This window comes from Gambusia affinis, linkage group LG11, assembly GCF_019740435.1.
Source record: "Gambusia affinis linkage group LG11, SWU_Gaff_1.0, whole genome shotgun sequence".
Classification (NCBI taxonomy): domain Eukaryota; kingdom Metazoa; phylum Chordata; class Actinopteri; order Cyprinodontiformes; family Poeciliidae; genus Gambusia; species Gambusia affinis.
Window position 1 is genome coordinate 28,608,312 of NC_057878.1, and position 15,613 is coordinate 28,623,924.

General features: G+C 42.8%; 1 protein-coding gene across 7 annotated transcripts in view; it reads right to left on the reverse strand.

Moving 5' to 3' along the window:
* Positions 1-5,677: 5,677 nt before the first annotated feature.
* Positions 5,678-15,613, reverse strand: part of tns1b (tensin 1b) — a 35,972-nt gene continuing 26,036 nt past the window's right edge. For 4 of the 7 annotated variants that reach the window (XM_044131287.1, XM_044131291.1, XM_044131290.1 and 1 more), the window contains 12 exons: positions 14,530-14,710; positions 13,396-14,417; positions 13,087-13,176; positions 10,894-11,022; positions 10,677-10,769; positions 9,779-9,856; positions 9,634-9,702; positions 9,506-9,532; positions 9,112-9,280; positions 8,784-8,852; positions 8,169-8,198; positions 5,678-8,091 (listed from right to left, as the gene is read on the reverse strand). In XM_044131287.1, coding sequence (XP_043987222.1) covers positions 7,953-8,091; positions 8,169-8,198; positions 8,784-8,852; positions 9,112-9,280; positions 9,506-9,532; positions 9,634-9,702; positions 9,779-9,856; positions 10,677-10,769; positions 10,894-11,022; positions 13,087-13,176; positions 13,396-14,417; positions 14,530-14,710 — 2,096 coding nt within the window. In that variant the 3' untranslated portion in view covers positions 5,678-7,952. The remainder of the gene's footprint in view (positions 8,092-8,168; positions 8,199-8,783; positions 8,853-9,111; positions 9,281-9,505; positions 9,533-9,633; positions 9,703-9,778; positions 9,857-10,676; positions 10,770-10,893; positions 11,023-13,086; positions 13,177-13,395; positions 14,418-14,529; positions 14,711-15,613) is intronic. The other 3 variants (XM_044131286.1, XM_044131289.1, XM_044131288.1) reach the window with 3 other exon arrangements.

Below are 15,613 nucleotides of genomic sequence, written 5' to 3' on the forward strand. Positions count from 1 at the left end.
CCCAGAGGCTCGACTGGACAGAGTACGGTAAAGGACTGACCTCAGGCCCCCGCTGCGACCCAAACCCATATGAGCAGACCGTCCAGAACACCAGAACTGGTTTAGCACTTAGAAATATCATAAATTTCAAAGAATTGACTCCCATCCTGCAAAAGGCAACGAGCGGGGAAAACACAGAGAAATCAGGGACGAACTCGATACCAGTGAATGTTTACTGTTGCCATGGTTACAGCACTACGTCCCCCTCCCCCACCCCAACACACACACATGCACACACACAGAGGCGCTGGCTTTCCCTCGGTCCCACCAGGCGAATGCATCTGCTAGCCAAGATCCGGTCTGAGCGGCAGAAGACTTTCCCAGAGATATCAGTGACGTGCAAACACACACACACACACACACACACACACACACACACACACACACACACACACAGCCTGATGTGTCCGTCGCTGCCCTGTGTTTCCTCAGTCTGCGTCCTCGGGGACGCCGCTGTGCTTCTGTAAATCATGGAGGCCGGCGGCTTGTTGGACGGAGGTGAAAACATGATGGAAGACGCCATGACCCGCTCACAGCAGGGAGTCTGGGCCACAATCTGATCAGCTGGATCTCATTCACGGCTTGATTTATTTTAATGAAACATGACGATGTTTCCACTCATGATGGTCTGGTAGACTCGGTTCGTTTGGGGACCAAAATTGCGACATTTGTTTAATTTCCAGCTGGTTCTCTTTCACACGCCGTGTGAAGATCTTCCTCTCACTTTCTTGGTTCTTACACTTTCAAACACATGAGCCAAAGCTAACAAGGCTTCCTTTAGACATTATGTTGTCTCTCAGGGCCTTTTCACACCTGATAGTCCTGTGGACTCGGTTTGATTTCCAGCTGCTGCAGTTCTGTCTGAGTCAAAGCAGCCAAACCCTTTCACCAGCCTGTTCCCCTCCTGGCCTGTGGGGGCGCTGCACCAGAACCACTGAAGGAAACCACACAAAAACCTCTGAAGACACTGAGAGCAACTTCCTTCTTTACCAGATGGAAACAAAAATTCAGTCGTCAGATTTTAACTCTTTAGTCTTTGGCTAAAGACCACAAGCTAGCTTGTTTTGTTTTGGTTATATTTACCCAGAATGCCTTGCTGTCAACATGCATTGGTTTTCAGATCTTTGTATCAGCAAAACTTGATGGACGCATCATAAACATCAATAAAATCACATCATCTGCATGAGGTGAAGCTGAAACCAGGGAACGTTCTTTCACCCACTTTTTATTTTATTTACTTCTTACCTGCGGCGGCCATCTTGGAGGTTTGAGCTGCTTTGTTTGTATTTATTATTAAACCATTTCATGATTCACAGCTCTGACTCCAGCACATCTGTGTGAGACACCTGCATCCTGCAACGACCTCCAACACCTCGGCGCTCCGACCTGACCTCAGCTGACCCCTGGTGACCCCTGGTGACCTCTGGTGAACTCTGCAGCCATCTGCTTCAGGCCTCTGAGGCGTCTGATTGGCTGCAGGGAATGTCAGGAGAACAAAGAGGCTGAAGCTGAGCGCTGATAGTTTCTATCCCGTCACAGATTTTACACAAAAAGATTTGATGTTCATAATTTTAGATATTCGTCAGACTACATCAACATCCTTCTTGTATTTGACTGTTTCCTTTGGTTCCTCTTTTATTTTATGTCACCCTAAAATGTTTCAGCTTGTCAGACGAAGACAAACAAGCAGCTGTTTTCAGGCAGCGATTTCTTTTAGTGAAGGAACAAACTAATCAAACCAGCCTGGAAAATAATCGGCCCTTAAACCTAAAAACTGTTTCCTCCACTTCTGGCTAGTATTTAACTCAGACGCTGGAGGCTTTTCCACCAGGATCGGCTGGCTGAGGTTCACACAGCAGCGCCGTCCACATCAGCCATGTTTAATCCGAGACCAGACAGCGCTCTAAACCCAGGGCATTCTGGGTAAAAACAACCAAGACAAACGCATCTTTTTCCAAAGACAAAACAAAAATTCTCCAACCGCTAAACTGTGACTCCACTCATCACAGTTAATTCATGTTTTAACATTGGGGACAAAGGTTGGTTAGCATTTTTCCATGAAGAAATCTTAAAATAGTTTTCGTATTTATTCAACTTGTCTCTGATGTTTAAACGTAACAAAAATGAAAACCAGAGGAATCTGAGGGCCGAGGTGACCAGATTCTGGTCTGAAGTTTCATATTTTCTCCAGCGTTGTAAAGATTTCTCCGTCAGTGTGAGTCTGTTAATCTGACCTGGAGCGTTTCTCATCCCGACCTCCAGCAGCAGCATCGACTGTTTAAAACTTGGACCCGTTTGCTCACTTTTCCACTTCATATGTAAAGATTATGATAGAAAACAGCATGAACTGGAAAATGGATGGAGTTAATAAAGCTTCCCAATAATGCTGCTTTCCAGCGTTTAATGCACAACAGATGAAGTGCTTGGAGCCAAACACAGCAGCAAGAATCCAAGCTGATAATTTATTCGTCCCCAAAGCCAGCAGCGCTGCGAGGAGAAACAACTGGGCCCACCTGATGGGTCCAAAACGCTGCAAAATGCAACATAGAGAAAAAAATCACCAAAGGTTTGTTTTCATATGATTTTTACAACAGTTCTGGCCCTCATGGCATGAAGTTCATCCGATCATCGAGTTGCTGACCATCAACTCCTCCTGGCCAACTCCCAGCCCATGTTTTTCCTTAAAAGTGCTGCAGAGGCCACAAAAGTAAGCATTTCTTCGATGAATACATCCCAAACTTCAAGAAACAATTTTACAGAAAGTGTTGGCATGATTTCTAAGATGTGACTCCATCATGTTTCCTATCTGAAGAGTCTGGGTCATTTTATCTTTATTCGTGGAAACGAGACAAACATGAAGCTCCAGATTCAGAGGACTTTCCCAGGCTGTCGTGTGTTTTGGAACCACATCCTGATTTTTATATTTTTAGCCTCTCTGTGAGTCAGGGATGCGAGGTGGGAGCCCAGGAGGGCCCTTACAGTCCAGATGGTGACGGTTCTGGCCTTTACAGGCGCCAACATGGAAACACTCCCTGTGACATGGAGCAGCAGTGAGTCACAGATAGCGTTCAGGACCAGGCCGTTCCGCCGGGACCCGTGTGGACACCTTCAATCATCGCAGACGTCAGAGATGAGCGAACGCACCCAGAGGTCAACTGGTTCCGTCCACAAAGCAAATGTGTTCGTCCCTTTTAAGACTTTCTTTCATTACTTGTGGGTTTTTATGTTCAGTTTTCTGTTTTCTCTTTTAGATTTTTGCTGTTGTGATGAACATTAAATTATTTTAGAGCCTGGCACCTAAAAGGTGCTACAGGCTGCGATTCATTATCTCTAACTGACATTCACTGTTGTACCAGTTCCTTTTGAAAAGAAACTAAAGTTTCATCTCAACCAAGTTCAAATGAACTGATTCCTGTTCATATTTAACCACCTTAGCAGTTCAGTGTTCAGCACCGCTAACTGAAAAGTTAGATGAAGTATGAAGCCACTGTTTACAGCGACTGGAGGCACAAAGCCTAAATTACCCATTTCTGTCCTCATCAAACCGGATTGGGTCTCCGTAACTCGAGCACAGAGATGCTGACAGAACTACCAGGGTCTTGAGAGGAAATGCAGCTGCTCTTTCTGGTGAAACCAACCCTAGAAATCACAGCAAAGAGACAGAAAATATGTTTATGTTGCTGAAATCTACACTTACAATAAGACCTGCCCAGGCCAGTGAATGTATGATGCAAAGCAACAGTTGGGCTTGGAGTGAAAAATGTGTCAGAATCCAAAAGGAGACTGACCCAAATGCAGATTTCCCCCACACACAACCTTTCTTCTGCCCTAAACCACAATCTAAGACCCCCAACTCATCATCTGGACTCCCTGTGGAGGCACAAATTACCATTTTCCAGAATCACAATTCAATCCCATGCTGTAAGGGAGATGAAAGGATTAAAGTCCTGCATAATGCTTCCTCTCAGGAAGCATTATGCAGGACTTCCAGTGGTGATGTTACATTTTCCCATGAACTAGGATTGAACTTCATTTACTTGTAAAAGAACCTTTACAGGCTGTGAAAAATGAGGCTTTGCACTGTGTGAAGATTTCATATAGGGAAACAAAGCACCTGACCTGCTGAAAGCTCTAAAATACGATGCTTATTATTCAGATTTGTCCAGAAATTGATTGTTTTTATTACTATTTTAAGGCTGTATGCGCAAAAAAAGCAAATATTGAGATGAAATTGGTAAAACATGAAATTAAAGTCCCCTAAAGCAGCGATGTTGCAGGGTAGACGGAGCCCAGAGGGCAACTGTATGTCTGAAATGGAAACAGTGACACCAAGTGGCCAGGCGCGTTATTACAGGTGAGCCTTTAATTGCATGTAAAGAACTGATTTAATTTTCTGTATTATTCTAAACCACTTTTAGGGTAAACATTTTCAGGAAAAAAAAGATCACATATTCAAATTTATTTGTACTTTTTTCTCTATAGTTTTAAAATGAAAATAAATTGCGACAACAAAATGATTGGGTCAGAACATCTAATAACTTTTTTGTTCCCAGGCTGCAGATTCGGCTGTTTCTCCCGGAGGAGAAAGCAGATCATCTGGCTTTGAAACTAGAAGCTTTCACCACTGGTGAGTTCGATGTGTTTTGTTTTTACAGTTTAAGTCAATTTTAATGTTATATAAACATCTAACGTTCCTTCTAGGTTCACTGGTGTTTCTAAACCAGCCGTTTGTCAGTTAGCAGCAATGCTAGCTGCTCTTCTAGTGAGAGAGGCTCTTTTTTAAACATAAATGTCTTTCTTTTGTCCTAATTTATTTTAGGTAATGAAATGTTTAAAACAATTTTGAACTAGCTGCAGTTACAGGGGCAGCTATCGCTAGCTAAATAGAGTAAATGTGCACCTTCCGGTGCCGTCTAATTACTGGAGTAGGTTGCGGTTAATCACTTCTACGAATGGAAGATTTGGCCGCTTTTTGGAAAACGTTATTCTATGCGTTTGTTTACATTGTATTAATTCGTTTTAGTCTAATCTCAAACGTTCAGAGCTGTCAGACTTTTTCCAGATTCCATATTTTTTTATAGAAACTCTAGATCATATTGAATGGCTCAATAATACAGCTCAAAATCCAATTTAACATAATAAACGTGGACTAATTTTTCTAAATTGCTTTATTTTATTTATTTACTTATTTTTACCCAACTTTGTGATTTGAGAAACTTTTTATCATTTCTGAGGGTTAGATGGTTGTAGACTAATTTATACAGGTTCAAATTTAAAATGACTGATGAACCCTAACTGAGTTATTGCACAATGAATTAATATAAAAACTAGTATTTTTAATAATATTAACCCTTTTATTAAAGGGGAGGCCAGCTCTAGAAACCACATGCTAATCAAATATAGCAACCGATTAAAGATTGTTTGCCTATCTAATACGAACTGGTTAAAACTTCAAGGTCTATGCAGAAATTGTATCTTAAATCTTTTCTGTTTGTATTGTATAATAATCCTCACATCACTTTCCTACGATCCCAGTAATAGCCACCCAAAAAGCATATAAAGTTTGATTCTTAAAGGATTTTTCTCCAGTCAACAAAAGAAACAGACTCTTCATAAGTACAAATAAAACTCCAGCATGTTGATTTGTACTGCTTTTTAATGTTTTTGTCAATCTGAAATGATAAAATGCATACCATGTAGCAAACCAAAATCAACAAAGCTCTTTACAGAAATTATAGCTCATTCATACACTCTACAGTCCAGACAAATCTGGACTCTTAGCTCAAAGTCATTTAACTTCAGTAATTGTTTTGGAAGCAAAAAACGTTTGTACTTTTTTTTTTTGTTGTTGTTGCATAAGCCGCGTCTAGAGCATCTATAAACTACTGACGGGCCGGGTTTGAGTAAAACTGGATGCTGTGTAGAGATTAGTCAGCAGCATTACGGTTACAGTTGAGCGTGCAAGCCCCCCAGCTAATAAATACATTCTAGATACAAAAACCCTGTAAGTGCTGCATTTTTAAAAATTTATCATAAGGCTCCAAATACGTCTAATCAATCATCCTGCTGCCAACCAGTTCTTAATTTCTCAGATTTGATTTCTCATCCAATACAGTTAAAACACTGAATTAGAATCTGTTGTAGTTCTTCTTCTGCACCACAGGAGGGCAGTAGTGTCTCATTTAACCTGGCTGGGAGGATTTGGGTTTTCAATGCCTGCAGACAGAGTCCAGTTGAATCGGTTCTCATCCTGAAGTCTTTCCTTTAGGGAACATGAAGAGGTTTAAATTTGTTAAATCGTGGAGCTGAATTGGGTTGAGATTTTGGGTTTGCTATACTTAGGCTTGTATAACACAACGCAGACCTAAAATGCTGTGGTCTGCGTTGTGTTATTGGAGTGCGTGAGCTCTGGACGACCCGCTTCAACATCTCTTTTCACCACCTTCCACTTCTCTGTCCTGGTCTTTGCTTTGTAGAGGCCACAGCGTTGAGGGTTCTGGACGGTTAGCAGTGGGCTTTTGTGGCGCTAAGCTCCATGAAACTATTCTAGATGTTTCCGTCTCCTTAAATGATCTGCATCCAGGTCGGACTGTTCCTCCTGGATGGTTCAGGTTGTGGTGACCCGCTGTGGTCAGTGAGTGGACCCAGCTGTACATTACAAGTAAAGAAACTCTGACCTGTTCATCATCATGGCTGCTGCTTTCGTTGGGTTTTAAGAAATTAAACCGACTCTGAGGGATCAGAATGAAAACCGTATTGGACCGGACCTCGATACCATCCCACATACTTAAGGTACTGAATGTGGACGATGTACTTTCTAGGTAGGTTCAAGGCAACAAATCATTTGTTTCTGGCTTCACTTTAGATCAACTCCAATTTGGACTTTGATAATATTCTTTGATACAAAATATTTCCCCAATAAAACATAAAAGTGTTAAAAGAAAACAAAACGTGAAAAACATTCAAAACAACAGTGATGCACTTTAAAAGCACACGCTTTACAACTTCTCAGCCATCTTCTCTGTTTTTAGTAATGTATACTTTATAATACAGGTATACAAGTTAAAATGAAGCAAAAAAAATAAATATCTTAAACCAATGGAAGTTTATATATAGAACTCATATATATTTATAGGTATAGCTTACTTTTGGGTAGGGTGAGCATTCAGACAAAAACCCGAGAGCCGTAAAGAACGATCAGCTCTGAGCCTTTCAGTCGCGAGTTAAACTGCTGCGATGGTGGCGGACATGAAGTGAGGTCACAGTGACGGTCATCAGCTTCAGTCCTACGTCTTTAAGACATCGTGGATTTTTTTTTTTTCAAAGCTTTAGAAAACAAAACACCAGATGTCGTCTACTAGTCCTACTCCAAAATAAAAAGCCATTCAGAATATTTACAGACCTCCACCAGCTGCAACATGTCCAACAGTGTTTCATGTAAGACAGCAGTGGTGCAGGATTGACCTACAGTATCAGTACATACAGACAGAAACTTGGGTTTTTTGGATTAAGCAGCCATATCTGTTTTACAAAAGAGTACTTGTGACCCTCCCTCGGCGGTGCACGGTTCACACCTGGACTACCTTTGTTAAATCTTTGGTTGAGCGGTCTAAAAGATAAACAATCCACCTTCACACAACTTCACTTCCTCCTTAAAAAACAACATAAAAATGTTCAAATTTGCACACAATCATTCCCTTTTCCCTGGAGGCTTAATCACCGCCCCATCCCTCCGTCAAACACAGCTACCCCCCATCCGTCACTTCCTCTGCTCTGTCCTGAAGCCCGACTGAGAACGACCACACGTCTTAAAGGAGACAGAGCAAGAAAAAAGGGCGACATTGAAGAAGAAACGAAAAGCAACCAAAGGTTTTAAAGGAACCGGGCTAAGAGGGGCGGGTTGAGCCTGCTCCTCATCGGGTCTGCGAGGCGATTATCTTCGACACAAAGTTGACGATGGCGCTGGCCGGCTGGTCCGGGTCCAGCTCCGCGAAGATGTGGCTGACGTTGTCCGTTGTGCTTCCCTGCTTCCGCGCCACGAATCCGAAGAGCCTGAAACGAAACGAGAGATTTAAAGAGGAGGAAGGTCGGATCGGGCAGGAAACGCTGCTGATGGAGCGGCCACTCACTTGGCTGGACCGCCCTCAGGGTTGCTCCATCTGGAAGGGTAGAAAATACACAAGTCAGGGATTTTTTTTCTCAGGTTTTCCCTGGACACACAGAGAACTGTTCAAACGCTGAGTGAGGATGAAAAATGAACCTGTTGTCACAACTAAAGCTTCTTTACATTCCTCTAAGAAAACTCCATTGTCATTTTAAAATCCTTCTGATCTGTCAAAGGTTTTACTCCCAAAAATACTTACAAATCTGTAATCCCTTCATTTTCTAACAGATTCAAAACTAGACTGTAATTAACACCTTATTTAAAATTGTTAGTTATGTAATTATAATGTAATTACATGTAATTGCATCAATTGATGCTTGATGGTTTGATATGATATAGCGCTTTAGGGTTAGTGAAACTAATGCTAATGATTCATGCTATATGATTAGCACAGCTAACGTTTTAGTTAGTGGTGCCCACCAGTGCATGTTGGAAATTCTCCACCAATCCAGTTTTTAGAGAGAAAGCTGGTTAGCATAGCAACTGCTTTAGTTTTGTTTCACATTTTGTTCTTTGATACATGCAACAAGAAAAAGGTTGAACACAAAAGAAATCCTGAGTAGATTTGTGTCTGACTTACTTCCTGTCCTGAGGGTCAGTATTGCAGAAGGTGACGGTGTTAGCAGGATAGTGGCGTCGGAAAAAAAGCCTGGAAAAGAGGAGAAATCATGTTGGTGGATTAGTTTTATCATTGAACTGCTTACAAATGTTGCTGTGGAAAGTTTCTACCAGAATGTTTTGGTCATTTTCAGTTTATTCACCAGTTACATGATGTTATCTAAACAACACTCAGTCTGTGGTTAGGTAATCTGAATTCAGCTCATTTTGCAGCGTCCTGCCTGAAGATAAAACCCAAACCTTGTGTTATTCTGACTGGTGTCGGAACGGGGAGGATGTTTCCGACTTACTTCCTCTGGTTGTCAGTGAGCGTGATGCCCTGGGAAGACACCTTGAAGTGCACAACGGTGGCGGTGGGGGGCGAAGCCGCAGCCAGCGTCTCAGAAATCGCCTTGGCAACAGCCTGGGGACCCGTCAGGGACTCCATCTCCACCGAGTTGATGTAGAGAACGTTGCATGCTGGGAGGAGAGAGAAATCACCCCAGATGGATCAAACGTGTTGAGCAGGTTCTCCTCTGTTCATGCAGAAAACGTTTTAACGTGGATCATGCTTCAGGAAGGAATCTGGGAGTTTTAGGAGGAAAATCATTCCACAGAAAGGTTACTGAGGAGATGCTGGACGCTGCTGTTAAGAACATAGACCAACATGTAAGATGCACATTCCAGATGTGAAAATGGCTTTACCATGGGACTCAGCTGGGGCCCTCTGCACTGAGATAACAAGGAGTCAGGTTGTGAGTATCTAAATGCTGCTTCTGACACCAGATAACTGAACTTTCAACAGCAGAATTAGATGGTGTTAGATGTGTTACCTGCTCCTTGTTTCAGCCTTTCAGCCAGCGGGTTTGTAGCTGCGACTTCTGGAGTTTCTTCCATCAGATCTACAGAAAGCACATTTACAACCTTAAAAAAACCAAAGCAATGCTTCTATAATCAGAGTGGAAGGTCAGTCAATACCTGTGGTAGGGATGACGAGTTTGCAGGGGAGCGCCAGAGGTGTGATGGCATGTTGGTAGACCAAAGCAGAGAGACAACCTGCCAAACAGAAAAACAACTCTTTCAATTAATCTTTCATACTCAAAGTAGCCTCAACTTGTGAGAAAAAATAGGGAGACATTTAGACAATCATCACCAAAAGTCTCTCAAAAGGATGCAGCACCCTTGAAATAGCTAAGATGTCAAAGTGTGATCACAGAACCATCAAATGTTTTGGGTCAATAGTCAACAGGGTCGCAAGAAGTGGGTTGAGAGAAAAAGACACCAATGACTTGCCAAGGATTTGAGAAGAATCAAGCCTGAAGCTACCAGGAATCCATCTGTCATCGTCTATAACTGTCACCTACTTGGAGGAACTAGAGAAGAAGTTCAGAGCTCACCCAACCACCGCTGAACAAGAAACTGAAGCATCTAGACTGGGCCAAGAAATGTCTGAAGACAGATTCTACGAAGGCTTTATGGATGAAATGAGAGTGACTCTTGAAGGACCAGATAGACGATCCTGTTGGTGGATCAGTAATCAGAGGTTCACTTCCTGCTGGGAGGGTGAGGGGGGGTACTGTAAAAAGCTGATTGGGCCTTTTTGGATTGAAGACGGCCTCAAAATTAATTTCAGAACCTGCTGCTAGTTTCTAGAAGACATTTTCTTCAAACAGTGGTTCAGGAAAACAAAGACATTGGTTTCATGCCAGTAGAGGTATTATAGATAAAACTAACAAGCTCCTGAACCCATTGAAAACAGTTCACAATGTTAATGTAGATTATAGAGACTCCACTTTAATAAGTTAGAGAAAAGCAGATATGTACTTATGTTTGACTTGTCTAATTGTACAAAGATGCCTGCTGATGTTCTGCTTACCAAAGTAAGGCTCATTGGGGCAGCCTTTCAGCTTCACTCCTTTAGGACTGCTCTCAATCAGGAAGTGCCTCACCAGCTCGTTGGTGATGTCACCTGCATGGCACAGATCAATCGATTGACATCAAACCAGTTCTCAGTTCTTTGTTGTCATGATATAATCTCAACCGTACTGGGGCCAAATCAAGACAGCAGTAGCTGCAGTACAGACGCCTCCTACCTTTCTTGCTCTGATGCACTGAGGGTGGAGGGGACGCCACCTTCATGGCCAAGCCGTACGCCCCTCTGAACGAGTGGCTGTCTCTGATGACAAAGGCTCCCGGCTCTCTGTCTTTCAGCAGGTTGATGGCTGGAATCACACAACATATTTATGAATACATCAGAGGAAGTGTGGATGTTGAGGGCAATTTTTTGTTGTCTGAGCCCTGAGACCGCCTTCAGACGGTCAACCAGCCAATCACTGTGGCTCTGTAGAGACTCTCTGACACTATTCTGGTATAAACCTTCTAAAACATACAAGTATCATGAGATTAATGTCTAGATATTGATTTTAAAAGAATACTGGGCAAAAAGATGAGCTTCGTTCCAGCAGATAGAATAACAAGAACATTACAATACTAGGGTCACACTAGGGTTTGTTTTTTAACAACAAAAAACATAGATTGTGGTAATTTTTCAATTTAACCTCTTAGCTATAGCAAAGCAGTGACACTTAACTAGATTTGAGTGCTAACATTTAAAAACAGGAAGAAGCAAAAAAGCTCTAAAATGATGCAAATTTAAAAAAATGAAGAAGTAAACCAAGAGTTTAGTCTCCAGGATGACAACTTGTTTCAGACACTCAGGAGACGGGCTTTAGTCCTCACTGCTGCACTTCTGCACATGTGACAGTTTAAGAGAGATGAATGAGATATTCAGTAATTCTCTACATATGCTGTGGTTTTCACTCTTTAGGACTGCACTAAATATAAACTACATGCGCCTGATGTCACTGCAGTTGTGCATGATTTCAAGATGATGCAATATAACGCAAGGGAGAAAATGCATGCAGGATGGCTGGTGGCAACTGACCCAAACCAAAGACCACATGCATATTCATTATTTCTCTAAAATGATGTTATAGGGTCACTGATATTGTGTCCATCATCTCAGAGTGAAAACCATGAATATTTAACCATCTGTGCAGCATTAAATGAAAACATAACACACCTTCTAAAAGTATGTGCACAGCATTAACCAAGGCTAAAGAACACAAGATAAACTGTAAATGACTCCTTACTTGATTCATAATGCAAAACAAAAAAAAAGGAATTTTGAAGAGACCCAGTCAGTGTCCTGACTTGTGCTTGATGGGGGAAACCAGGAGTGCATCCGCAGCAGCCCTTGGCCCAGTTGAAGTGAGCTCTGGTGCTGTTCGAATGCAATGCCAAGTGGACTGGGGATTGCCCCAAGAGCAGGAAGTGGACGACAGAGCAGCACAGAAGGGCTAAATACAACCAAAACAGACGTGTGTATCGGGTGCTAGCAGGAGAAACGGCTTGTGTTCTTGTACCAAAGACAAAAGTGAAAAAATCTGACACCACTCCATTTTTATTAACAGTTAGTAAAGAAGGAGGTTGCGCTCAATGTCAGAGGTTTTTGTATTGTTTCTTTCAGAGTTTCTTGGTGCAGCTCCCCCACAAGAGAGGAGATCAACAGATTTCTTAAAGGGTTGGTTAGTTTGACACAGTGCAGCATGAAAGTGAACCATACCTGCTGAAATTTCAATACATGTTGCAATTTTGGTCAACAAGCAGAGTCCACTAGACAATCAGGCTTAGAAACACCCTAAAAGGTAGGTTCATATCAAAAAGGGCTTGTCCACCGCTGAGGTTTGAGTTCTTAACCGGGGCTAGTGCTAGAGCCAGTTCCTCACTGCTTCTATGAAAGAATTCCCGAAGGAGGCATCCTGATCAATGCCTGATTACCTGATCAATAATTGATTACTTTTAATGGGGAGGAGCAGTGGCTCTACTTTAACTCCCCTCAGATGCTGAAGACAACAGAACCATAGATGATATCCTGAGATTAACAGACACTCCTTTCCTTTGTAACTTGTTTCATGAACATAAAACACTCCAACCCCAGAACAAGACAAATTTGTTCTGAAAAATTTATCTTTGTATTCGCTTGAGAGAAATTATTTTCATATAAAATACCTCAAGGGAATTGTTTAGTGATCCTCATCCAGATCCACAAAGTGGTCAAAACAACAAGACAATGATTTATTTAAGTTAAAGATCTGGTCCAATATCCCCCTGCCAGCATTAAAATCCACGCTGCTTCTGAACATGAGGAGCCTCTTTTCCAACAACTAAAACAAGTTACCCCACAGAGACTGAAAACGTGAACTCAGAGTCTAAAAGCAGCGTACCTTGCTCCCTGGAGATGTCTGGCTTGTACCAGAACTTGGTCGTGTCCTGAACAAATTTAACATTCAGCTTGGTCTCCGGGGTTCCATCTGCTGTAAAAATAAAATTACGATGAGAACCTTTGTTTGTGAAAGATGTGATATGATGATATACAGTTATAGAAAAATGTTTCAAGGCTCTTTTATCACATTATAAATCTTGTCTTGAGAACATGACAAATCTGAAATCAGATATTTATTAATTCTGCTAGAGGTAGCTTGGAAGAATCCTCAGAACATCTGAATATGTGTTCTCAAAATTTATGTTCTTACCATTCATATTGAACCGTGAGAAGTCTGAGAGGGTGTGGAAGTAGCCAGACGTACTCCCTCCACTCACCGGGGACATGATCTTCCCATTTAGCGTCCCATAGGACAATGCTCCATTTGGTCTATCGCCACTCGACATGCGTCTCTTCTCTGGGAGCTGTGGCTGGAAGCCAGGGGCTGGGCTGCCTTGCCTGAAACCTGCACTCATTCCCATCATCCCCCCATCTGAGTAGCCAGCAGGGGAAATGGGAAAGGAGGGAGTGGGTGGCCCCTGATATCCCGAAGAGCTACTCTGCCTTGACAAGTTTCCATGTCTTTCATCTGGTGTGGTGTAACCGCTGTGCATGGGGTGACGATCTAAACTGGGGCTTCTCTGGGACATTTGTGTGACAGATGGATGACAGCCCAACACTGGGCTACCTTGAGGGTGTGTGATAGATGGCTGTCGGCTAAGCACAGGACTGCTCTGAATGGTCTGACCCAGGGACGGCTGCCGGCTGAGGATCGGGCTGCGCTGAGAGGTCTGTCTGCTGAGAACTGGACTGCTCTGTGCTCCTTGAGGCAGATGACGATCAAGGATCGGACTGCCACCAAGATCTGCCATTACTGCCTCAAAGCCGTTAGATGGGGGTTTTTGACCTGTCTGGATGGATCCATCTTGTTTGACACTGAAGTTTTGCTGGAGGATGGGATTATAGTTGGAGCAGTGGATGTTTGGTTGTAGCTGGAGACTTTCATTGCCATGTGTGGTCTTTGAGGGCTCTGAGAGAGGTGGGCTGGGATCAGAGCCTGGATAGCTTCCCAGTAGGCTGCTAGGACCAAGATAGGACAGTGTTGGGGTTGTAGATCCAAAGTAGGAAGAGGTTGGAGAGCTGGAGTCCAGGTAAGGAGAAGTGGATGGATTTAGATCTTGATTTGATGGCGTGCGAGTAGGATATGAACTCTCTGGAGGGTGAGAGTGGAACCCAGAATCAACAGTCGGTTGGGATGGAGTGCTAATGCTGCTTTCTGCTTGGAGATGATCTCTACAATTAAGGGAAGAAATCTATTAGTTGAGTTGTATGGGTCGCATTTGCCTGGTGTATGAATGTAGCCTCAGTTCGAGGACCAGGACTTGGTACTATGTAAGTGACTCACCCCTGTGAGTCCTGGATGGGACTGCTGCTGGATAAAGGTGGGTTCAGCGTATGAGTGGTTGGGCTTGGACCTCGCTGCTGACTCTTGATGTCTCCAGGAGGACTAAGGCTCCGAGGTGATGTCGGTGGCTGTCCTCCTACCACTGCCGACCTCGCCACAGACTCCACATAGCTTCTTGGGCCTTGATTAAAAAAAATAAAAAATAAGAGTAAGATTTAAATGTGTAGCCTCATGCTGTACATTGTTGATGATTGGTTTATAATTTGTGTTTTTTTTCCTTGAGCAAAAGATTAATACAATGCAACAATCAGGTCAAAGGAGAAGGAACTAATAGGAAATGCTCCTTTACAGAAAAAAAAAGTAGCTGATGATGCTGACAAAGACAAGCGAGATCTTAAAGGGCGTATCACCATCAACAGTCAGAGGAGGAGTTCTGTGGAAGTGAACAGAGGTGGGAAACTGGACAATGGGAATTCCTGGGAAGGAACAAACCAAAGCTTGAGGGATAAAAACGCTACACAACAAAATGCAGCTACATCAGACAGAAGCAGCTATTCACCAGAATTGAGTTTAGCTGGAAAAAACATCCTTGCTATAAATGAGCTGTTGCAGCATGTTTCTATGACTGAGCTAGATTTTTTTCAAGTCTGGTTTGTTTGGGGAGGCGTGAATGTGCAATCAAACTCTGGTCCACCTACAAACCCAGCTCTAGACTCAGTTGAAGTGAACTCTAGTGCGGTTCTGAGCCGTATGTGAATGCCAAGCAGACCAGAAACTGTTATTTTGGTGTCGCTTCCTTCAGTGGTTCTTGGTGCAGCACCAGTACAGGTGAGTAGGTAAACTGGTTGCTGAAAGGATTTGGTTGGTTTGACTCAGTGCAGTATGAAAGAGAACCACAGCAGCTAAAAAATGGAACAAATATTGCAGTTTTGGTCCCTAATAAAAGTGAGTCTGACTGTCGGGTGTGAAAACACCCTAAATCTCTGGGTAAGATGTTGGTCTGTTTGGTTTCTTTTGACTTCTTCCTCCTCTTGGAATGAATCAGCATTTTAACCTTCTCTCCCATTCAAAGTGCAGACTGTGA